The sequence below is a fragment of the Mytilus californianus genome, unplaced genomic scaffold (genome assembly GCF_021869535.1).
Source record: "Mytilus californianus isolate M0D057914Y unplaced genomic scaffold, xbMytCali1.0.p SCAF_2, whole genome shotgun sequence".
Taxonomy (NCBI): Eukaryota; Metazoa; Mollusca; class Bivalvia; order Mytilida; family Mytilidae; genus Mytilus; species Mytilus californianus.
Window position 1 is genome coordinate 68,842,670 of NW_026262668.1, and position 26,133 is coordinate 68,868,802.

Sequence of the window (26,133 nt, forward strand, 5' to 3'; positions counted from 1 at the left end):
ATTTCTGTAAAAATTAGAAAAAAATGTAACTTGGATTACCTCCCCTTGAATTCGTATGTTTAATGTTTTTGTCATATGATAGATTATTTTTAAAATTAAAAGAACTTTTTATTGTGAAGGAAGAAGTGTATTTCTGAAGATATACATTGTTTTACATTATGCTAAAATATGATAGAAGTAAAGAATTCCTTAGCAAAATATTTTGTCGATATTGACCATATAAAACATACATAGAAATATTCACTTTGTTATATGATTCTTATGGTGGTTTAATTTATGACAAACGAGATGATTTTAAGTTTTTGTTTCATTACATGGGAATGTTCTCATGTATTATAAGATAGTATACATGTATAGTATTGTATTTATGTTAGAAAGAGTAGTAGTACAGGAGTAACATAATTTTTAATGGGGATAGTTAGTTGAAAATAAAAGACATTGTTATCCTCATTTAGATTTAAAATTCTTAGTCCAGATTTATATGGGTATAATGTTTCCTTAAAATTCAACTTGACCAAAACTCCTGAGTTTTATTGACTGCTTCAACTTCAACAAGGTCTTAAAAATAATTATTTCTTCTATCATTTCTAATTAATTTGTTATAAAGTATTAACTTAATTATTTCAAACTGTTAAGGGTTTGTTTTGATTCATGTTATAGAATATAGATAGCAAATGCTTGATTCTATCAAAACACTTAAGAAAGACTTCATTTACCTTATTTTGTTATTTTCGAAACTTGTATATATAAATTTCAGTCAACATATAATTATAGATTATCGTTGGTTATCTCAACGAGAATGGTTTTCTCGCTTGAGCCGGTACGGCGAAAGCAAGAAAAGCAATTGAGTTGAGATGACCAATGATAATCTGTTTATCGCTATTTTACCTATGAAGATGTTGTTAATTTCCTTGACAACGGCACGTGTTCCCTTAGTGTCTAGCGATAATTCATATCACTGGACTCCGCTGAGAATGGAAATTATCAGTCAGCAAGATCAAAGGAAAAATTCGTAAAATAGTGATAATTGGTCATATTGATACATAAATTTTTCATAAGGGTTTGTTGTGATTCATGTTTTAGAATATAGACAGCAAATGCTTGATTCAATCAAAATACTTAAGAAAGACTTCATTTACCTTCTTTTGTTATGTTCGAAATTTGTACATATAAATTTCAGTCAACAAAGCTTGAACACATTAACTTGTGAATTCAATAGTGAAAAGCATGATTGAAGTATTGTCAGTTTAGTCATCGCTAATACATTTCATAGACATCAGGTCTTTAAGAAACTACACTGAGCTTGTTTAGACAAATAAAATTAACAAAAAATTATTTCACATTGATTGTGTCCCTTTGATTGAAAATTTATTATTGAAAGAAAAACAATTCATTCTTTATTTTTTAAGCAAATATTATCATGAAGTAAGTTGATAATTATATTAAATTTCAGCATTTGTAAATACCTCACCAAAAATTATTATATTGAATAATTTTTTTGCAAAATATTTGTTCTTTATATACCATTTTATCAGCTAATTTTGTTAACATATTATGAGTTGAGTCCTTATGTGCAGCTACGACAAAAGAGATGATTTTAAGTTTTTGGTATATTACATGAAATTGATTCATGTTTAATGTCACTGTAAATAATACAGCCCAACTGAATAACTTTTACAATTGATTAGGCTGTTCAAGGAGACATAAATTGTATCAATGATTCAACAGTTTACTGTGCTGTTTGTAACATGTGCAACATTAAAGCTATAACACCTGATTGTCTCTTATTGTGTGTCATACTATTATAGAGGTATTCATTTTATTATCAGAACAGGTTGTTTTGATTTCTATAAAAATATCAGAAGTTTTTATAAATTGCAAACACTATCATCTAAAGATAATTTGAAATTGATAGTTGTTGTCTCCCTTAGACTGAGAGTAAAACAATTAATCTTCAGGTGAACATTTATTAAATTTCCAAATAGTTTACATTTATATTTAACTTCTTGTTGGTCTTGGTACATTTCTGTGTTATTCAAATGTTTTGTTTGGGAAATATCTGTTGGTTTTCGGTATTTATAAAGAGATGTTATCTTTATACCAAGGTACCACTTATTATTATACCCCACGCAACAAAGTTGCATATTGTATGATGTTTTTGTCCCGTCTATCCATCAGTCCTGTTCTTATCATATCAACTCCTCTGAAACCACACAACAGAATTTCATGACACTTTGTAATAAGGACATACTATGTTGATGTGCATATCGACAGGAAATTATGATTCAATTTTTTTTCTAGGGCTATGTCCCATTTGAATTTAGAATTTTTGCCTTAATATTCTACTGCATCTCCTCTGAAACCACACAACAGAATTTCATGAAACTTTGTAGTTCATGAGTATATAATATGTAGATGTTTATATCCCACAAGAAATTTTGATCAGTTGACTTTTGTCTTTGAACTTGGGAATCTGGTGAGATTTTGTTTGCCCAGTGACAATATGGGTGTTTGGGGTATGTGAGCATGCTAACAAAGGTTCTTTCATTGTTGCCAGTTTTGTTCAAATTGTCCATATATTAAGTCCAAAATCTGTACAGTTACATTTCAACACTTGCACTAATTATTTTAATCTTACTTAAGTTTGCCTCAACCAAATGTTGTGAAACTTATACACATTAAGTTTTACCCTTGTCTGTCTGTACATACATCCGTCCGTACGTCCCAAAATTGGTTTCCGTTCTCTAACTTTAGTTTTTCTCAACCAAATGTTATTAAACTTATACCGGTACACAAGGCTTGTTACCACAAGACACAGATCAAGTTTGAATGTTGGTGGCATCACTTTTACTGTTCTAGAGTTATGCCCCTTTACAAATGGAAAAATTGCTGAATTTTTTGTTTCAGTTCTCCAACTTTAGTTTGCCTTAACCAAATGTTATGAAACTTATACACAATGCTTATTACCACAAAGCACAGATCAAGTTTGAATTTTGGTGGCGTCACTTTTACCGTTCTAGAGTTATGCCCCTTTACCAATGGAAAAATTGCTGAATTTTTTGTTTCAGTTCTCCAACTTGAGTTTGGCTCAACCAAATGTTATGAAACTTATACACAATGCTTATTACCACAAAACACAGATCAAGTTTGAATTTTGGTGGCATCACTTTTACCGTTCTATAGTTATGCCCCTTTAAAATTGGAAAAATTGCTAAATTTTTCATTTCCGTTCTCTTACTTAAGTTTGCTCAACCAAATGTTGTGAAACTTATACACAATGCTTATTACCACAAAACACAGATCAAGTTTGAATTTTGGTGGAGTCGCTTTAACTGTTCTAGAGTTATGCCCCTTTACAAATGGAAAAATAGCTGAGTTTTTCCTTTCCATTCTCTAACTTACGTTTGCCTCAACCAAATTTTATGAAACTTATACACAATACTAATTACTACAAAACTCAGATCAGTAACAAATTTGGGTAGCGTCACTTTAACCGTTCTTTAGCTATGTCCCTTTATAACTTTATATGATATGCAAGTGGGGGCATCATCTGTGTCCCATGGACACATTCCCCATTTATTTCTTTTCTCAGATTTGTATTTAAAAGCCTGAATTTGATACATCAGACCCTTACATGAAATAATGAATTGTTTTGCCCTTAGCGAAGAAAAAAGACAATAAAGAAGGTATTATGAATTAACTGCATTGATCATTAATTTATTTGCAGGAATGGATTCCTACAGTTGTCATGAAACAAGCAGCATTCCATGCAATGGCAGAATTTTATCAGAGTTGTGTCTGTAAAGAGGCAAGAAGTTATGGAGAACAAATAGCAAGACTTCAGGTATTGAAAAATAATTGATTAAGTTTCTTCCTAAAAAAAACATATTGGTTACATAGAATGGAGAATGGAAACAGGGAATGTGTCAAAGAGACAACAACCCGATCAAAGAGCAATAAAAAGACAGCCCAAGTTGTATGAAACTTTATTTTTTTATTTTGAAAACTGGAAAGAGAAAATCTGACAGTGGTAGAAATGCTCAAAATGTAAAGATCTACCTTTCTGTACCCAAATTTATTGCAAATATTACCAATTTTAGTGTTATTGCAATTTTTTTTTTTTGAAAACTATAATGAATAAAAAGAACTGTAAACAGCAAAAATGTATATGATTAAGATCTACCAAAATGCCAATTGAATGAAAACCATCAATTTACTCCCTATAGGATGTATTGCCCTTAAATGATAATTTTGACCAATTTCAGCATTTTTGTCTGTTATTTTTGAAATGCTAATAGATAAGACAGAAACTGTAAATAGTGAAAAGGATTATCATAAACAAAGCAAGATATACAAATAAATCTGACACATATAAGTACTGAATTATTCCCCTGAAATGAATTATTTTTACTCATTATTTGCAATGAGTAAATCTACACATCTGAAGCTACTATAGCAATTTAAACCAAGCTTGGTATGAATGATTTTTAGTGTATGTCAGATATTTGACTGAGATTTATCTAACAGTATTGTTTTATTGGTGACCATGTTTTATTTGTCATTGCTTTGTTACATTCTTATAGAATACTATTTAGGATACTGTGGATTCACTTATTTTGGTGGGTACCAATTTTCGTGAATTGAGGAAAAAATGCATTTTTGTATATATTTGATTTTTCATGGTTTTTAAAAAGTCTGCATACTAGCTTATAGAAAATTTATACTTTGTTGAACATCTGAATTCTTGGTTCACCTATCTGTACCCACGAAATCTTCGTAAACATGGTATCCCAGGAATGATAATGAATCCATAGTATTGTAGAAATGAGACATTCTTTCATAGATGATTTATTAATTAAAATTCTATTTTTAGCATGCCAATGATTTAATGGCTGCATCAAGTCAGAGGGGAGGAACAACTTTCAATTTTAGGAATGAACAAGGAAGAATCCAGAGAGAGTTGCAGTCTGCAAAGAAAGACAATGATTTTATTTATCATGATAAAGTTCCTGATGTGAAAACATTAGATCCAATTGGGAAAGCACAAATTGCTAAGCCTTCACCACTTCCTACAAAAGAGTTTAGTGATAAATTTCAAGGTATCAACCTAAAATTGTGATATTTCTTAATTTCAATACCTCGGAAATATTATCATGCAAAAAAATGTAAAACATGAATTGAATATTTTAAAGTTTTCATAGTTCAAATTGCAACTAGACATAACAAAGATTGTTTTGAAGCGCCATTATACTATAACTCAACATTTTTCAATTTATTCACGATTAAAGCAAAAACCAGCAGATCATTAGTTCCCATCTGGAAAAGTAAAGTATGAACATATTCTTAATTGAACCTTAAACATATTCTTAATTGAACCTTAAGAAACACAATTATAGAAAATCATAATTTTCAATTTCTTTATTGAGATCATTAAAATGGTGACATTTGTATAAAGCAGTTTGAATTACTGTAGCTTGATTAAGAAAATCAGGGATATAAAGTAAATTTGCATAGAATTTTTACCATGAAATTTCAGTGTTTATGTCATATTATTTTGATTTAGAATATTTTCATACTTACGAATCAGCTTAAGAATGTTTTGTGTTGAAATTTAGAACTCGTACAGACATGACAGAAAACAACTGTTTAAACCATAATGAAAAATAAAAAAACAATTGATATATAACTTTAGACAGACAAACCAAAAAAGTAGGATTTACTAGTTTATATTGTTACCATTTGTTACTATCCTTTATTTTTATCAATGACTGAGTAAAAATTAAAAAAAAAAAAACAATATGAAATAGCTTTGATGTATACTTGTATTTTTAGAATTATCACATGTTTTCAGATTTGTTTTCAAAATTGGTTCCAATACCTGTATACGATGCCCTTAATGCATTTGAGAACAGGAGGAACACAATCATAAGTGGGGAAATAGGTCGCCTTAGAGAAGCGTCAACTTTAATGAATAGGTTAGTTTTAAGTTAAGTTACAGATACTTTGTGTATTTTATTAAGCTTCATTTAAAACACGAAAGCTTCTTTTTATAATTTTATTGGGGAGTAAAAGCTTTGAAAGAAGAACATTTTGTAAGAAGTGCAGAAGGGCTGCATTTTAAAAATGTATGCATGATTAACACTTTTACAACCTATAAAATTATAAAATGCAGATACCTTATGTTACAAAGTCTCGTCTTTCATGTGTCCATTGTCCTTGCCTTCACTTTCATGGTTCAGCAACTGCTTGAAAAAAAAAAAGTTTTTGTCATGTGATTTTTCACGTATTATGAGTAATAGGATAACTGTATTTGGTAAATGTGAAAACTCCTTAAAATAATGTGTAGAATACATAGAATATTATAAAAATATATATATATATTGAGATCCTATAATTTCCAAAACACTTAAAATGAGGTGCCTCAAAAAGAGTAAGAAGTAATATCCTATTTCCTTAATGATGTACTTAGGTGAAATTAAAAAAATCTAGATTTTAAAATTGATACTATAAGTCAGAAGAGCATTAGTTAAGAACAAAATAAGCTAAAAATAATAAGAGGTTATGGAGCTCCTTTTCGAGATATTTATTTTTTTTTTAAATGGCAGATTAAGGCTGACTCAGACTTTTACCTTATATTTGCATTGGTATTATTTGGGTCTCAAATTGAAAGAAAAGAAATCTAGAATCTGCTGAATTTTGGTAAATGACCTTTTATGAGCTATTGAAGTCTTATATGAAAAGAAAATGGGTGTTATGGAGCAAAATATTTTACCCTGTATCGTAGGAAAAAAAACAAGGAGTCCGAACATTTGACAAAAATTCCTAAACCTCACCTAAGTATATCCTTAAAGCTGAACAAGGTAGAATATAGTTATTGCCTTTTTTTTTTTTACAGTGTGTTAGCTTCATTAAATCTACCAGCAGCATTAGAGGATGTGTCTGGCAGTAACAAAGTTCCTCAATCTGTCTTAGATAAGGCCAAACAAGTACAAGACCAGGGAGGAATGCAACATCTAGACAAGTTAATTAATGATTTACCAGAATTGTTGTGTAGAAATAGAGAAATCTTAGATGATGTGAGTAAGACCCATTATGAACTTTGCAAGAGAGGTGCCTGTCTTAGAAGGCACCTATGTTTAGAAAATCACTGTTTTATACCTGCCTTAGAAGGCACCTACGTTTAGAAAATCACTGTCTATAAAAGGCACCAAGATCATTTCATTAACCTGACTAATGTTTTCTCCTTTAGTCATCCTACCTTTGTACAACCTATTGAGAAAAAAGACTGCCTTTTCTGAATTTATTTTACCAAATGTATGATTTAGCATTTTTATCAGAAATGATAACATACACAATACTAGCATACAATGATATTGTTGTTTACTTCAGTTTCTACTGCTCTATTTGATGATTTGTTTATGAACATTAAACTTCTATGTACATTTGTATCCTTTAGTTTTGTGTTTTCTTTTGTTTTTTTGGTAAGAGTAAATGGGGTGGGGGTCATAATAAGAAAACATACAAGTATCTCAAAAACATTATGATCTGTAACCCAGATTTTTATAAAATTTTGCAGTCAACTTCAGCATGTTAATCTTTAAACTAAAAATTAAAAAAATAATGCATTTATCTCTTTTATTTTCTATTTAAAAATAGTATTGAATAATTACTTACAGGAAGTTGTACATTTCTATAGCATGCACGTAGCATTGATGAAATTTTTTTCTAAAATCATCAAATCTCTAACATAGATTCATAGTTTTTTCTTATAAATTGAAATGTTGCTGATATATATAAGTTTTTGTTTGATTGATATAAAATAATCATGCATCATGGACTTCAGTTTTGATGTAGTAACCAATTTGTTGAGGCGTTGGTAGTGGAAAAAGCTTTTGTAATTTAACAGTGCAACGGCATTACACTTATTTCAAAGTTTATTTTTGTATTTTTTACCAAGAACACCAATTTGACCGATGTTATACCCCCAAAAACCAAGTTGGTGACTCTACGAGTATTTTACATCATTCAAATGGTCATTTATCTTGCAACAACATATTGATTCTTTAATAAAAAATCTATGGTCCAGGTTATGAGAGGAGTTTTTAAAGATATTGATAATTCAGATAATGTTGAACACATCTATCCCATTGAACCTGAGATAAAGGATACAACAGATACAATTAAGTCTGCCTCATATCTTGACTTACATCTAGAAATTGACAATGAGGGTCAATTAAACAAAACTTTTCCACAAAAGAGATGATTTCAGCTTCCCAATTGTGAACTTTCCATTTCCATTCCAGCAGCGCCTTTATATGGAGTATATATCTCCCAGTTGAAACGATATTCCAGGGCTTGCATTTCCTATCATGATTTCCTTGATAGAGGGCTGCTGCTCACAAGGAAGCTATTAAACCAATAGTTCCAAGTAGTGAAGTTGAAATCATTCCTTCGAAAATTTTACAGACACCATCACATGTTGGTTGACCATTATAGAATATCTGTTTCACAGATGACGACGGATATGTTTCAATTGTCGTAACCACAATTCCGTCCTCTTTTCCCCGAATGTGACCTACCAAATTAGACTTATCACTGAGTTTGTACTTACATGAGCAACACAACAGGTGCCATATATGGAGCAGGATCTGCTTTCCCTTCTGGAGCACCTGAGATCACCCCTGGTTTATGAAGGGGTTCTAGTTGCTCAGTCTTTAGTTTTCTATGTTGTGTCTTGTGTACAGTTGTTTGTCTTTTGGTCTTTTTCTTTTTTTGCCATGGCATTGTCAGTTTATTTTCTACTTATGAGTTTGAATGTCCCTTTGGTATCTTTCGCCTCTCTTTTAAGTAATTTCTTCACAGATTTTAAACATTGCATTCTTAACAACAGTTGCCTATTTTAAGGATTTTCATTAACTGATGTTTAAGCAAGTATCACAATTAAATGAATTATTTTTCTATTTTCTTTAGAGTACAACATGTCCAAGTTGTATGCAAAATCTTACTAAAATCTATGCCATAGCCCATTTACTTTCCTTGATCTTCAATGATATTTTGTTATTTCAGTGCATCAAACAACTAGACGATGAAGAACAGTCAGATAAACAGTTAAGAGAACAGTTTAAAGAAAGATGGAGCAGGACTCCATCAGACAAATTAACTAAACCAATGAGAGATGAATGTATGAAATACAAACATATATTAGATACTGCCATTGGAGCTGACAGAGTTGTACAACAGAAATATTCTGCGCATAAGAGTGCGATTGCTTTGTTATCTAAACCCTCAGTAAGTTGAAGTCATCTGTTGATTTATAAGAAGTAAAATTTCTTTAAAAAAATAAGAAGATGTGTATGATTGCCAATGAGACAACTATCCAACAGAGACCAAATGATGTAGATTAAGGCAACTATAGGTCACATTACAGCCAACAATGAGCATAACCCAAACTGTATAGTAAACTTCAAAAAGCCCTGACATGACAAAATGTAAAACAACAAATGGCCTGATTTATGTACAAAACAATAATCCACTTCATTTGAACATTGGTGGATAGTTGTCTCATTGGCAACAATACCACATCTCCTTATTTTTATGATAAATGGAGAACAAGTATGATTGCCAGCAACCTATAACAACCATTGAATTACAGGCTCCTGACTTGGAACAGGCACATATATATATTGAATCATAGTATAATGGGTCAAAATTGAGGGGTACATAAGGTAAATGCCAACAATGCATATCAACTTGACAGACATGGACTAGTCACCATACTCTCCAGCTATTGGCAAGCACCTTCACTGTACAACAGGTTGTAAATTGCCTCAAGTATAGACAAATATGAAACAATTCGAACAAGAAAAATAACGGCCTGATTGATGTACAAAACAATAAAAGAAAAACAAATATGATAAACAGCGACAAACGACAACCACAGAATTACAGGCTACATGATGCTGTTGTCTCTTGTACATCCAATATTCTTCAATCAATTATATCAAGGGTCTTATAACAAAGGACCGAAACACATGTGATTTAGATTTAACTGGTATTAAAATAATTATTGTATACATGCTGTATAACATGGGTTAAGTTTGAAGCCTTTTTAGCTCACCTGTCCCAAAGGGCCAAGTGAGCTTTTCTCATCACTTGGCGTCCATCGTCCGTAAACTTTTACAAAAATCTTCTCTGAAACTACTGGGCCAAATTTGACCAAACTTGGCCACAATCATCATTGGGGTATCTAGTTTGAAAAATGTGTCCGATGACCAGGCCAACCAACCAAGATGGCCGCCATGGCTAAAAATAGAACATAGGGGTAAAATGTAGATTTTGGCTTATATCTCTGAAACCAAAGCATTTAGAGCAAATCTGACATGGGGTAAAATTGTTTATCAGGTCAAGATCTATCTGCTCTGAAATTTTCAGATGAATCTGACAACCCGTTGTTGGGTTGCTGCCCCTGAATTGGTAATTTTAAGGAAATTTTGCCGTTTTTGGTTATTCTCTTGAATAATATTATAGATAGAGATAAACTGTAAACAGCAATAATGTTCAGCAAAGTAAGATCTACAAATAAGTCAACTTGACTAAAATGGTCAGTTGACCCCTTAAGGAGTTATTGCCATTTATAGTCAATTTTTAACCATTTTTCGTAAATTTTTGTAATCTTTTACAAAAATCTTCTCCTATGAAACTACTAAGACAAATTTAACCAGACTTGTCCACAATCATCATTAGGGTATCTAGTTTAAAAAATGTGTTCGATGACCCTTCCCGCGAACCAAGATGGCCGACATGGCTAAAAAATAGTACATAGGGTAAAATGCAGTTTTTGGCTCATATCTCTGAAACCAAAGCATTTAGAGCAAATCTGACAGGATAAAATTGTTCATTAGGTCAAGATCTATCTGCCCTGAAATTTTCAGGCCAATCAGGCAACACGTTGTTGGGTTGCTGCCCCTGAATTGGTAATTTTAAAAAAATTTTGCAGCTTTTGGTTATTATCTTGAATATTATTATAGATAGAGATAAACTGTAAACAGCAATAATGTACAGCAAAGTAAGATCTACAAATAAGTCAACATGACCAAAATTGTCAATTGACCCTTAAGGAGTTATTGCCCTTTATAGTCAATTTTTTACAATTTTCTAAAAATTTTGTAAATTTTTGTAAATTTTTACAAAATATTTTCCACTGTAACTACCATGACTACTGGGCCAAGTTCATTATAGATAGAGATAATTGTAAGCAGCAAGAATGTTCAGTAAAGTAAGATCTACAAACACATCACCATCACCAAAACACAATTTTGTCATGAATCCATCTGTGTCCTTTGTTTAATATGCACATAGACCAAGGTGAGCGACACAGGCTCTTTAGAGCCTCTAGTTTTGCTTTACTTGTGTCAGAAATTTACCACCTTTTGTTGCCATCCAGTCCATTTCCACAATTAACATAGTCTGAGATGTGATATATAAGTAAATTGCATTTATTAAAAGATAAAAGTTTAAATTTGATTCAATTGTTTTACTGCTGTGTAGGCTGAAATAGAGAAAGGATTACCAAGTGCTGGGTCATCTGGTGGACTGCAGAATAATAGTGCTGTACAACAACTGAAAAAAATGATGGAAGATGTCGCCACAATCAAGGCAGAAAGGGAGGTTATAGAAACACAAATCAAAGATGTTACATTTGATATGTGTAAGTATATGATATTAAAAACCATGATGACAATAATGGTAGGACAAAGATTTGTTCTAATAATAGCCCTTGCAAACAAGGAAAAATTGGTGCTTTCTTTCAAGGATAAAAGTTCCAATATGTCTCTTTTTATATCATCAGGTGACAAAATTGTTGTTTGTGTTTTTTCTGGTACCCTTAAAATTGTTATGATGACAAAATATCAAAATTGGTCATTGTCACAATCAAATGCTTTCAGGTTATCACTTGGAAACTGAAGCCCCCAGGTCCTTAAAGGACCGCGGGCCCGCGATGTATAATTTTTTACCGTGGTGGTATCGTTCTTACTGTGATGTATAATTTTCTCCGTGGTGCTAAAATTTTCAGTTAAAAAATTGTAAATCAGTAAAGTTTTAAACGACTTGTTAAATATTTTCCGTGCTGTATAAAATTCCAGGTGAAATTTGACCAGTTCAAACCAGTTCAACACAGATTGTTTACACCACGTGATTGATTTACCTTATGAGGTTAACCTTGTTGATTGGATTTAATCGATGTAATTAACACTTGTAACATGATTCTTTTGTGTTTTAATAAAGAGTTCATAACTTTATGATCACAGATAACTATTATATGGCTTCACTCTCCACCTAAGCACTGACCTGTGACAAGTCGGCAAATACTTTGTACACAAACAGTGTCGACCCGATAGGTACATTTTTTGTACATCATAATGGTGGCTCATTACGTATAATGGACAATTACACATTTCCCAATTCTTATATTATAGTATTATATGTCTCTGATTAAACCATGGCCAATATTATCTTTAATTATGACATAGTTATTGCATGATAGTCAGGTTTCAAACTGTAGTATCTGTCTGTACATATCACATGACCCAGTTAGTTCACGTAGAATATTCAAGTTTATTTACAATTAATTGCAATCTATTATATTTTATAAATAAAATACATGACTGTACCTTCAAACTGGATATCTATATCCATAATTAATGAATAACAGAAGTAATCTTGCAAATTTTATCCATAAGCACAAGTTAAGTCTATTTATATCTACTTCCTGTCATTTAGGCGGGAAAATAGGGAGACTTAGTTGTTGACATTGAATATGGTTACTTATAGATCTATAGACCAAAGATAAATTTATAGATTTAGGAATTCTTTTTAAATGGTTCATGACAAATAAAGATTTAGATTTTAGGGCAGTATTAAGTCTGTATCTATGTTTGATTATCACCAAAGACAAGAAAGGTTAATATTTACATGAAATCTATGGCAAAATGTTCTAAAATTTATGAAAAATTTCTTTTTATTAAAATCTAAGATAGAAACTGGTTCAAATAATAAAACAATATTTGCAATTGTTCTTGTTAATTTTATATCTTCTTATGACAGGAATCCTTTCACATACAACAAGTTTTTTTCTAGAAACTAGAAAGTTTTTTAAATTGAACATTATTGTTCTCTTTTGAATATTTTATTTTTATTGATTTTGGATTTTATAAAAGATTTAATTACTTTAAATTCAGATGAATATTTTATTATGAATCATAATTTATTTATTTTAAAAAAATATTAAAGTACCGGTATACAAATTGTTTTTTGATTTACTTCTTTTTTACCAATAATTTTCTGAATCAATGTCTACATAACACAGTACCACAGTATTAAAACAAAACAAGAGACATAAAAACTACAGTAACTAGAGCTACCAGACGCGACACAACTGATTGCATGAAATATTTCACCAAGAAGTCCACACGCTTTACCCTGGTGCTGTCCAAAAATCCTGGGGAGAACACTGGCCCCTGAGATTAACCTTAGCACCAAAGTTACCTTCCGTCTTTTCTGGTTCACTTGTGAAATTTAATGGTATAATGGTAAATATTCTTCAATCTAAAAACCAATAAATTTTGATTTATTTACTGTGGATTTCCATGGGTTTTGGTGTTTTCTTTTGTTCATGCATGTGTGTCTGATTTCTGCTCAATACATCTTGTTTAAAAACTAACTATAAAACAAAAATATCTAAGAAGATTAAAAAATGTTTAGAACTTGATATCCTTAAAAACATCAAGATTCCTTAGCTCCAAAAAGAAAAAATGGGGGACAAAACTTGACTGATGTTTTTATTGACAGATTTTTATTCCTGCACAGCCCATGCTGTGTATTGTTGGTTACCAGTGGTTAAAACTTGATTTCTAGAAAGACTTTTCCTATCTATTTATAGTTTTAGTGGGATATATGTTGTTGGTATTATAAAAATTTCATAGTTTGGATTTCAAATACTTTTTTACAATTTTATAACTTAATTTGTTTTATTTGGAGAAAAAGTTCAATTTTATTTCTTCCTAACTTACTTGAATTTCTTTCAGCAAGCAAGTTTTTCAGTGCAATGGCTTCAGATGGTTTAATAGATGAAGAATCTATATCTGTTGGAGAACTTGACAGAATGTATGGTCCACTGAGGGAACAAGTGAATGATAGTATACAGAGACAAGAAATGTTAATGGGAAGAGTGCAGGTAGGTTGAATAAAATAGTTATTACTGGTAATTAATTGCTTAGTTATTTTGGCAAATCATATTAGTAAAGATGTATCTTTACAGGTCAGATACAACAGAAATATTGCTTGTGACATTTGAGCACCTGAAAGAACAAAATTGATGATGATAGTTACAAAACATCTTACATGAACTAATCATTATGTTCAACAGAAAAATAAAAAGGTCTTCCTCATAAAAACCATAGATGATTTAAAAACCAGAAAAATGAATCCTGATAGTGGAAAACATTAATTTTGGCACTTAATCTTCTAGACAACTTAAACTTTATAAAATTTTCAAAAGTTCTTTGACCAGAAACATAAAATAATAGGTCTGTTCTATAAAGTTATAAACACATACATGGGAATCATATAGGGTGACGCTTTTGAGTTGGTATGAAACACTTTTAATACACTGAATTTTTTAGGATAATTTTAAAATTGCACTTTATAGGTGGTTACCACATTTTTGAAGTGCCTTACTTGGGTACCATGCATGTTTTTATGGAACAGCCATAAATAGCAATACATTGCAAAGATGATTTTTTTTTTAATAAAATCACAGTACTTGCTTCAGTAGCTGTGAACTAACATTGTATCAGGTATGAAAGAAGAGTACATACTTTATATGCACTTTGTACTGTTATTTTATCAGAACACAAATACAGAGTTCTGTCAAGCAAAGGCATCCAATCAGGGAGCAGCACAAAGAGAACAAGTATTAAAAGACCTGGCTGCTGGATTTGACATGTACATGGAATTGAAGAGCAATTTAGAAGAGGGGACAAAGGTTTGTTTGTCCAGTTTTCAAATTCATTGTATCTACTGGCCTATCTATTATAGGAAATACTTCAGTTACATTAAAAATAAATTAATAGTTTTTTCAATATGAGGGAAAAGGCTGCTGGTCTCTTTAGATGATTCCAATTGAGTGTAGTGAGCCTGAGACAAAAGTTACAAGCCTCAGAATTGTACACAAGTTATTGTTCAGAAAGTTTTGAATTGTTATGGAGTTGTGTACAAATATCAAATTTTATTCCCTTGAAAATTAGGAAGGAAAAACTATTAATTTGAAGATAAATAATCATGAAAAACATATGTATCGATTGAAAGAAGTAGTCTTTTTTGTCAAGTTTAATAGTTGATTCCATAAAACAAAAAAGCAAATAGAAGGAAAAAGTAGAAATCACCCTAAATATGAAATGGTCTACAGTGTGTAGTTACTAGCATAGCTTTAACTTCTTAGCTTTCAAATACCTTTAATGGTATTCATAATAAAGCAAATAGACACATGGAAATCTGTTAAATTTTGTTGTATTGTTATATATTTGTTTTACAAATATTCCATATTTCAGCAATCTTGTATTTCCTGTTTTACAGTTTTACAATGACTTGACTCCATTGTTAGTGAAATTACAGAACAAAATCTCAGATTTCTGTTTTGCTCGTAAAACAGAGAAAGACGAACTCATGTCTGATTTACAGAAGAGAATTGCAAGTCAGCCAACTGGACCAGCCCCTAAAGCTCCAAGTTATCAGAGCCCACCAGGTAAACACTCATACAGTACAGGGAACCTTTTTACTAATCCAGCTCTAAGTAAATGCTACATAGTGATTGTGTTTTGCTTAGTGATAGTAGGGTTCCATCTTAGAATCAAAAAGTTCACAGAAATGGACATCTTGAGCCACTTTATGGTGTTTAACCATGGGAAATCTCTAAATAGCAAGGAGTTAATTATGCCTCCGCCGTAGTTTTACCCTTGTCCATCTGTACGTACGTACGTCCGTCCCAAAATTGGTTTCCGTTCTCTAACTTTAGTTTGCCTCAACCAAATGTTATGAAACTTATACACAATGCTTATTACCACAAAACACAGATCAAGTTTGAATTTTGGTGGCGTTACTTTTACTGTTGTAGAGTTATGCCCCTTTACAAATGGAAAAATTGTTTCCATACTCTAACTTTAGTTTGCCTCAACCAAATGTTATGAAACTTATACACAATGCTAATTACCACAAAACACAGATCAAGTACAAATTAGATAGCGTCACTTTTACAGTTCTTGAGTTATATTGTATGCAAGCGGGGGCATCATCTGTGTCCCATGGACACATTCCTCATTTATTCTTATTATGAATAAATGCAACAACCCCACCATCTGTCCGTCCGTCTGTCCGTCCATCGTCAACATGTCGGACATTAACTCAAAAATGCTTTAACCAATTTGCATAAAACTTTGGTGAATTGTTTATTTCTATTGCCGTGAGCTCCCTTTCGTTTTTAATAAAATTTAGATTTTAAGTTTCCGAGTTATAGGGTTTTATTCATTAAAAAAAGGGGGATTTTCCAGTTTTCGGACAATAAGTCAAGAATGCTTTTACCAACTTGCAAGAAATTGTGGTGAATTGTTTATATCTATTGACATGAGCTCCCTTTGGATTTTTATAAATTTAAGATTTTACGTTTCCAAGTTACAGGGTTTTATTCATAAAAAAAGGGGGGATTTTCCAGTTTTCGGACAAAAACTCAAAAATGCTTTCAGCAATTCTTATGAAACTTTGGTGAATTGTTTGTATGTATTGATGTAAGCTCCCTTTAGAATTTTATAAATTTTACATCCTACATTTCTGAGTTATGGGGTTTTATTCATTAAAAAAAGGGGTGATTTTCCAGTTTTCGTATCAATAACTCAAAAAGGCTGTCACCAATTCTCATGAAACTTTGGTGAATTGTTTATATCTATTGATGTAAGCTCCCTTTTTATTTTCAAAAATTTCTAATATGACATTGAGAATTAATTGAACTTTATTTGTTTATAGTCTGACAACAGATTTACTAAGTATTGCACAACAGCAAGAAATCTTTAATTGAATATAAATTCAATTCATATAACCAATTTCAAATTCTTTGACTACATTTATTCAGAAACCTATAATATGTCAAATATTTAATTACAATCCAAATTCAGACCTGAATCAAGCTTGAATAATGTGTCCATTTTTGCCCCAACTGTTCAGGGTTGGACCTCTGCGGGCATATCTAGCTGCGCTTAGCAAAGCAGTTTATTCCAAATTATGTACTAAAATCACAACAAAATATGCTTTAGATTAATCTCCCAAAGTATGATTTTGATGCAGAATGGATTTCTGCCTCTTAATTTTTTTATGTTGCTATTTTTAGGCTTCATAGTTTGCAGTTTGATTTGAATTTGTTTGCTATTTGTTAAACATTTCATATATTGTAAATTTAGAAATTAATGTGTTGCTCTCAATAATAAAAAAAAATGTTACTTTATATCCTGTGGAGGCACTTACCCTGGTGGTTACAAACTTTCATGGTTTGAGGAAAACGTTTTTGTATTGAGGACACTTTGTTTTCTCATTTTCTTTTACCAAAGGGACTGAAAATATGTTTTTCTTTTATTTATAAGTCAGGGTTAAAAAATCATCATAATAATGTTAAATTGGGAATTAAGATTGCAGACTGAGACATTTTGTTTCATCTCCACACATCTAGTTTACAAAATAATTGATTGATTGGTGATTAACATTCTTTGATTAAATGAACATGCATCTTCAAGATGATTACATGATAATGTCATATGAATGTACCTGCTTTGTACTAGACCCACACCCAGAGTCAGATGTATAAGTTGATAGATCAAAATGTAAGATGGCAGACATATCACCTTATGCAGACACGCTATTCTGCCTCTGAGTTAATCAGTCTTTGCTTCTACTCTTTAAATTAAAGACTGTTTACTGTTGTGTTTAGTGGATAAGCAGCAACTTTAAATTTGAGAATTTTTGTTTTGAATCAGCTGGGTCCGTAACTTGAGGCATTTAAAAGAACAATGAGGTGTGTCTTTTTAAACAATATGATTGAGTGTTGGTGCATATTTTGTTATGCCCCCGCCGTGGCGGAGGGGGCATTAAGTTTTACTCTTGTCCGTCTGTACGTACGTCCGTCCGTACGTCCCAAAGTTGGTTTCCGTTCTCTAACTTTAGTTTGCCTCAACCAAATGTTATGAAACTTATACACAATGCTTATTACACCTAAGTACAGATCAAGTTTGAATTTTGGTGGCGTCACTTTTACCGTTCTAGAGTTATGCCCCTTTACAAATTAAAAAATTGCTAAATTTTTCGTTTCCGTTCTCTAACTTAAGTTTGCCTCAACCAAATGTTATGAAACTTATACACAATGCTTATTACCACAATATACAGATCAAGTTTGAGTTTTGGTGCTGGTTTAAAATTGGAGTTATCTTCCTTTGTCCATGATTATAGTTGATTCAACTACAATCAATGCTTTATACAATGCAATGTTAAATTTTGCCTTCCACTGATAAATTAAAGCAATTTTTACCCTTCATTTCTAGAAATATTTTAAAGTTTTCTTTTAAAATTTGAGTTATCTTTCTTTGTCCTGAATGGTAGTTGAATCAAATACAACCAATACTTTATACAATGCAATATTCAATTTTACTTCCTGCTGATAAATTTAAGCAATCTTTACCATTCAGTGATTACAAGCACTTTGATTACCATTCTAGGGTTATGCCCCTTTACAAATGAAAACATTGCTGAATTTTTCGTTTCCGTTCTCTAACTAGAGTTTGTCTCGACTAAATGTATTGAAATGTATATATAATGCTTTTTACCACAAAACTCAGTTTAAGTTCAATTTTTTGAAGAGTCACTTTTACAGTTCTTGAGTTATGTCCCTTTATATCATTATATGATAGCGGGTGCATCATCTGTGTCTCTATGGACACATTCCCCATTTATTTACTTTTAAAAAACTAGACACTTTCATAAAGAATTGTCCTGTAGAACATGCACAAAAGTCAAAATGTTCTAGGAAACAAGAGCGTGCATATTACATAAAAGATGTGTGCTTCATTAAGAAGCCTAGTCCAAATTATTTTAGAATTCTTAATAAATACCATGTTCATATCTACAATTGAAGTATTGATGTTTTGTATTGAAATTTTCTATTTGCAATTATCACATTATGCACACATTAATTTCTGATTTACTATTCATCTTAGATGTATATTTTTTGTATTTTTAATCTTTTAACTATGGTAACGTGTTATTTTCACTGTTTTGCTATTCAAAGTTTGCACTAGCAGAAATTGGCTACACTTATAATTTTTGTAGTTTTGTGTACACAGCTTTTTAACCTTATTTATTTGCATTGGTGTTGTATAGAGTCCACACAGAGTAGAGTTCCACCACCGAGGCCACCTCCTCCATCTTATACTGCACCAGGAACAGCACCTGGCTATGCCCCACCGGGTTTAAATCAGCCACAGGGTTAGTTTTCTTTTTCAAGTTTGAATGAACTGTTCAGTTACATGGAAAAAAAAAACCAGAAAATTCATGTGTATTTCTGCATGCTTACAGTGTATTCATAATTACAATTGGGGTAATACTTTTCTTGAAGTTCTTGGGTATATATTATCCACAAATTTCATTGTTTAATAAAAACAAATTACCTTAAGACTTGTCTGCAGAAATATGAAAACCATTAAGTCAAGTATCCCCAGAAGTACAACTTTTCCTCAATCCACTTAATTAAATGAATCCAGTCCCAAATTTCAAAGGAATGCATATTATTTTTTCGCAAGTCATTAAAATCATTATTTGATCATTGTATTTGGTATATACAGATCACAAAAGAAAGCTTTTGATTAAAATGTTAAGATAAATTAAGCTAAATTTCATTAAAGGCTTATTCATGTTCATTCCACATCACCTTTCATTTAAACTCCAAGTAAAAAATAATTCATGTTTAGCCTAATTTACCCATGTCTACATAAGACAAAATTTACAATGACTACCCTATCTTTAATTTAAAGAAAAACCACACAATGACTTTTGGCATTAGCCAGCTGAGCTTATGTTTTATTCCCAGACTAATATCTGTTATGAAAACTAAAACTTTAAGTAGTCTGCTAAAACTTTGTGTTAACATCCTGGCAAAATAAGTATTTTTCGTTGAGGTCTTCATCGTCATCTGGAACAATTCATTATCCAATCATACATACATGTAGCATTACCATGAGAAGATAAAGTTCTTGATTTTTAAACACATATATGTAAGAAATGCAAAATATAATGAGTCACATACTGGTAAAATATGGAAAGATCATGCATTTGAATTGGTGCTTTCTGCCAGAACTTTTGCACTTGAAAGGGGATTTAAATTTCACTAAAAAAGCACATAATATGGTATTTCCAACTACTATAGCGAAGAATACAAAAAAAATAGCTAACTGTGTACTAAAAAGACTTACAATTTGCTCTGAGCATTTAAAAGAAAACAATAGGGAAGTGAAAAAGTTTGAACAAAATTTACTGAAAAATGAATTGCACTAAGAGAGAAGTACATTAGGCAGTAAGGTTCTGCTATGAAAGGCCAGTGAACTTTAACCATACTAAATCTGGCTTTTGGAAAACACTATAAACTGAAAATTACCAAAAGAAAAAAGACAAACATTAAAAACAATATGAATCCACAAGACATAACACTGAAAGCTAAGGAATGAGCAACACCAACCCACCATAAAGTGGGATTGAACTTGTATGCTAAGGAAGGTTCTGCTCCACTATTGGCATCCATTTTGTTGCTCAATACAAGTAAACATCTGGTTATAAGGTACATTTACTGATGTCATAAATGAAGCAATGAGACCCTTATGAGAACAGCAAATCTTATTCTGAAATAAAAAAAAAGAAAAGCATAAATAACACTCCTCAGGTCAGTATTTTTCGTAACATTGGGGACCTTGTAGCCTTCCGTTCTTGATAGCCTACAATAAATCCACCTGAACATAAAGGAATAACTGCCTAAATCTAAAAAAATAAACAGGACATCTACAAAACATATATGGAGAAAAAGAAATTTGCTAGCAAACTAAATAAAGGCAAAAAACCATAACAACACACATTGTAGTAATGCCACTAAGCAGGTTGAGGATGTTAAGTTCTTTTGAGAGGTCAAACATTATCATTTTGAAACAAGCAATACAAAAGACTAGATAGGGGTATACATCACCACTAACCTATTGAATTAATTTGATACAAATAATCATCTACTTTCATATATGCTTTATACTGTAAAATTAACGGTCAGGATTTATTTCGCTACTATCACTGCAGTGACTTCATTGAGTTAAGCCAGTATTGTTGAAATCGTTTATTTTCATAACAGATAGTTACTTTAGTTTGTATGGAACAAAGTTCTTGATGTTCTTAGATAATACAAAGTGGTAGCTATTACAATTCTAGAGTTATTCTATTAGAAAAGATAATTATTCGACATTTTAATCACTTTTATTAAGATTGTTCTTAATTCCTTATTTTGCAGCCAATGCTCCTCCCCCACATGAACAACCAGCACAACAGAGCTATGGTGAGTAAATGACAGCATTTAGTTGATGTAAAACATAGATTTTAGAATTATTTCAAAACTATCCTCAAATGAATGAAATTGTAAAGGGTACCGTAAAAAGCATTTATTGCAACAGAAACAATGTGGTATTCATTCTAACTCCAAATTGGATCTTCTTCAGAGTTTCAGGTAAGCTAAGTACCTGACTATTATTATGAAAATAAAAAAATATTTTACAACTAAGTGAAATATTTTTGAAGCAACTATAACATCTGGCATAAAAAATTATCACCATTTTACTTTATGATTTCAAAATTATTAAACTCAACATGTTTTACCAAAAAGATTTCAAACAAAGTGGAACCAATAGTACTGGGTATGTGATCAGATGTTAACACCTACTATATGATTAATTATGAAAAATATTGTACTATTGATATATTGTTAACAAAAAAATCTTGAATGCATACAAGCATTTTTGAAAAACTCTAATAAACTTTTAAAGCATACTTACAACTAAAAAAATGATGCACAATTTGATTAAACAAAAGAAGTACGTAAATTTACTAAATATACACCACAAAATGTAGGAAAACAAAATGAAGACATCAGAAGTGAGTATAATATCTAATTCACCAAATGCTTATCCTTATCACTGCCTTTTTAAAATTTTCATCAACATGTTGAATTTGTTACCCTTCAGCAATCACCAGAGACTAAATGAATGAGAACTTTAGCTGTAATTTTTTTTATTGTCGTAAATTTAAGAATTTAATGCATACATTTGTTATTGTGAATCTTCAACAGTCTACAATATTGTGATATTGTTTGATATAGTTCTTGAATATTATTGAAGTAAATATTACTAGCAAATATTAAGGTTTGAGATTAAATTCCTTAATGAGATGGTCATCCTGTCACATTTATCACATTAATTTCTGAATTCACATGTTAAATACAACAAAATTATTGAGTAGGGATATACAGGTTTCAATGCGATATCTGCATCTGTTGACTGGTGACATTTGATAGCTTATAAATACAAATCCAATATCTTTTTTATGAATGCATAAGCCATGTTTGTACTGATAGTTTAGGTAATATAAGGTAATCATGGTAATATAAAGGGAGATATTAGTATTTTTTCTCAAGAGCTATTGCAAGCTAAGTCTTGTCATTGTCTATGAAAATTAACAAAAAATTCTTATCTGAATATCACCCAAGGTTAAATGCAACTACATGTACTAATTATAAAATAAAAGTTCTATTTTTTATATGTCCAAATTTTTGACACCTGAAATATGTTTGTTCTTTATGTTTCATTATTCCACATGATTTGAGTTTTCACAATTTTATTTTGTATCTTACTTTGTAGGACAACCTGGTGCCTGGGGACAGACACCATATCCACTGAGTATGTCTATGCCGGCCATGCCATCAGGGTTTAATGCATATAACCCATACATGCAACCATACCCAGGACAACAGCAACCTCCTTATCCAGGACAACAGCCTTATCCTGGGCAACAACCTTTACAGTATCCAGGACAACAACAGCCATATCCAGGACAGTACCAAAATCCTCCCTATCCACAACAACCACAGTGGCGTTAATGATTTTATATATAAACAGCAGTGATTTTTATATTCCGTTTTTCATGGTGATTTTGTATGGTTTGGTATAAACCACACATTGTTAAACCTTGTTGTTACGTTAATATATTGGTTCATATGCATAGTCAGTGTATTGTTCTGTTATTTAATGGAAGTAAAATTATCAATTTATTTGTTTATTTCAGTGCATACAGTTGCTTTTTTTTTTTTACATCTTAGACACATTAAAAAAACAGAATCCAGTGTCCCTGGTTTCTCTATTTTATTCATTGATGTTTTTCCTAGCATTGTAAGTTTTAAGCATTAAGGCTGGTAATTTTGCAACTGATAGTGCTATAGTGGACAATTTGTAATTTGTTTTTCAGTAGATATATTTTTTTTAATGAAAAGAAACCATAAAACTATGTCAGCAGTTATTACATTGTAATTACAAGAAAAAATGTCTTTGGAAGTTTGTGAAAAATGAATTGAATGTGTTATGGAAAAGAGTTGAATCCCAACCTTTAAAATTGTGGTATCATAATCTTGTTTATTATAGAAGAGTTTGGTAACAGATTGATTTCTTTTTGCTTTTAATATTTGTTAACAAAAATTGATAACTCACAAATAACATTACTTTCAAATCATATTAAGAAGTTAATTTATTAGTTTAAGATAAGAATTAGGCTATTTTTTTAAATAGTGCTGAATGCCATGTTTATTTGTACACCATCTCTTAAATATTCTTAATTTTGAAGATAAACATAATTTCCAAGGATCATGCATACTATTATTAGCTATCACTTAATACCATCTTATCTATACATGATATATATTTAGTTGGAGGTTAAGCAACAAAACAATCAAGCTTTAAGTTTTAATAGAATTGCTAGGAATTTTTGCTCATTCTTTAATTTTATAAGTAATTCAGTGAATTTGATTTGAAAAGTGTTACTTATTAGGAAAAATTGTTTTTTTATTTGAATATTTGCTGACATAATTTGTAGGTTTGACTGTTTAAAATAGTTTTCAGTGGAAACATAAGCGGAACAACAAGTTAATGACTGTTTGTATCAATCAAATAATATTGGCAAATATTATTTACCAAATGTTGTCACAATGATTTTTGTCTACTTTGACAATAAAGTTATTTTGATTTTTTCCAGAACCAACTGCCCAAAATGTACTGATAGCAGCTATTGTGGTATTGGTGGCTTTTAACTTTTGCCATTCAATCTCAATATACATCTAATAGAATGTTTGTTTTCTGCATCAGAAAAATTGAAAGTAAGAGTTACTGCCCCTTGAATGTAAATTTACACAGAAATTCTCTTTTTTTTTTGTAGTTGAGTAGATTTATTGTCAAAAAGTTTTATGCAACTAGTTAGCAACTTCAAAGTAATTATTCTTAATATATATAATTAATAGTAATAATGTATGACAAGAAGAAAAGATCTTGATGAGATATACTGTATTTGACATGGTGTAGTAAAAGTTTAATCCTGTGGTAGGACAATTGAATCAGTGGAGAAAACTAGTTTTCCTTGTTCTTAATGAAACCGTCATGGTTATCATCAACACTGAATTTCTTGATGGTGTGTATATTTGACTGACAGAAATTCTAACAGTACTTACAGATAATACATATGTCAGTTGTTACATCAAAGAGGATTGACATAATAGAGAATTCCATGTGTAATAGAGAAAGCTTTTTCCTTTCTTTGCATCACATGATAAATAGTTTAGAATTTGGGTTGAATGTGGAACTAAACAATGATTTTTTAGCTCTATTCTGAAGCTAATTTATATGGTATTCTGAAGAATGTTAGATTTACACAAAATTTGGTTCATTTATAATTTTGCTTTCTGCATGTGCACTGCAGATAAATCAGCTATGTGTGACAGAAAAGGGATATTGTTATGTATGCACTCCGTTGTACACAGGATGGTTATAATTATTTATACACAATTTATATCAATTTTTCTGATTTGTTGATTGTGAAATTATGTTATTGTCATCATTAAATTATCTTATTTCTACAAGAAAATAAGCTGTTTTATTGTTATTGCTAATACTTTTTTCCTTTGCTAGTATTTTAGACTGGAGGATTTAGATCTTGACATTTTGTATAGATACCCGTTTAGCGATGAAGACGATGTTGCCCTTGAGATGTTTTGAATATTTGTGTTTAATAGCTGTCTCATAGATGTATACCTCACATCTCCTTTTATTAACTGGGTTATTGAAATCTGGTTATTGAATAGGGTTGTTTAGACAGGCAACATAGTTGTGTCCATGCAATAGCTTATAATCCATTCAATCAATACTTTTCAAATTTTAATATGTTGTTACTGAGGACAAATTGGAAGTCTAGTTTGATATTGACGATTTTCACTTTTGCTGTTCAGGAGTTATGGTCCTCAATTGATTAGAAAATGGCACTTTATGTCCATGCAATACCTAATGAAGCGTTCAACCATGGCTTTTCAAATTTTAGTATTTTGTAAATGATTACGAAAGGGAATTTATTTCAATCTACCTGCACTCTTATAAAGTTCAACAATGGTAACTTTCACAATACAGAAATACCTGTCAATTTGACATCTCATTTCTTGTTCATACTTACAACAGAAGAGAAAGGTGTTAATTTCCAAGTCTAATGGCAATTATGTCAACTAGATGAAAATGTTTGAGATCTGGAAATAATTGTCTTTCAATTTTAACCTTATACCTATAAAGAAAGCCAACAGCAGAGAAGAAAACTTCTTTTAATAAAATCCAATGATCAGTAGGTCAACCAGAACAAAACTTATAATTTGCTTTCAATTGGAGAAGATTTATGAATAAAGTTTACAAATCGATGCAAAATTATTGCCATTAATTA

The 26,133-nt window shown here is 31.0% G+C and overlaps 1 protein-coding gene across 2 annotated transcripts in view; it reads left to right on the forward strand.

Moving 5' to 3' along the window:
• The window catches only part of LOC127728046 (programmed cell death 6-interacting protein-like), a 35,409-nt gene extending 10,110 nt beyond the window's left edge, over positions 1 to 25,299 (forward strand). The window contains exons 7-18 of one of the 2 annotated variants that reach the window (XM_052235219.1): positions 3,728 to 3,844; positions 4,874 to 5,099; positions 5,852 to 5,975; positions 6,896 to 7,076; positions 9,067 to 9,288; positions 11,548 to 11,707; positions 14,085 to 14,233; positions 14,909 to 15,043; positions 15,634 to 15,802; positions 19,471 to 19,575; positions 21,632 to 21,676; positions 23,031 to 25,299. In XM_052235219.1, the coding sequence (XP_052091179.1) occupies positions 3,728 to 3,844; positions 4,874 to 5,099; positions 5,852 to 5,975; positions 6,896 to 7,076; positions 9,067 to 9,288; positions 11,548 to 11,707; positions 14,085 to 14,233; positions 14,909 to 15,043; positions 15,634 to 15,802; positions 19,471 to 19,575; positions 21,632 to 21,676; positions 23,031 to 23,269 (1,872 nt within the window). In that variant the 3' untranslated portion in view covers positions 23,270 to 25,299. The remainder of the gene's footprint in view (positions 1 to 3,727; positions 3,845 to 4,873; positions 5,100 to 5,851; positions 5,976 to 6,895; positions 7,077 to 9,066; positions 9,289 to 11,547; positions 11,708 to 14,084; positions 14,234 to 14,908; positions 15,044 to 15,633; positions 15,803 to 19,470; positions 19,576 to 21,631; positions 21,677 to 23,030) is intronic. The other variant, XM_052235220.1, reaches the window with a different exon arrangement.
• Positions 25,300 to 26,133: the final 834 nt, after the last annotated feature.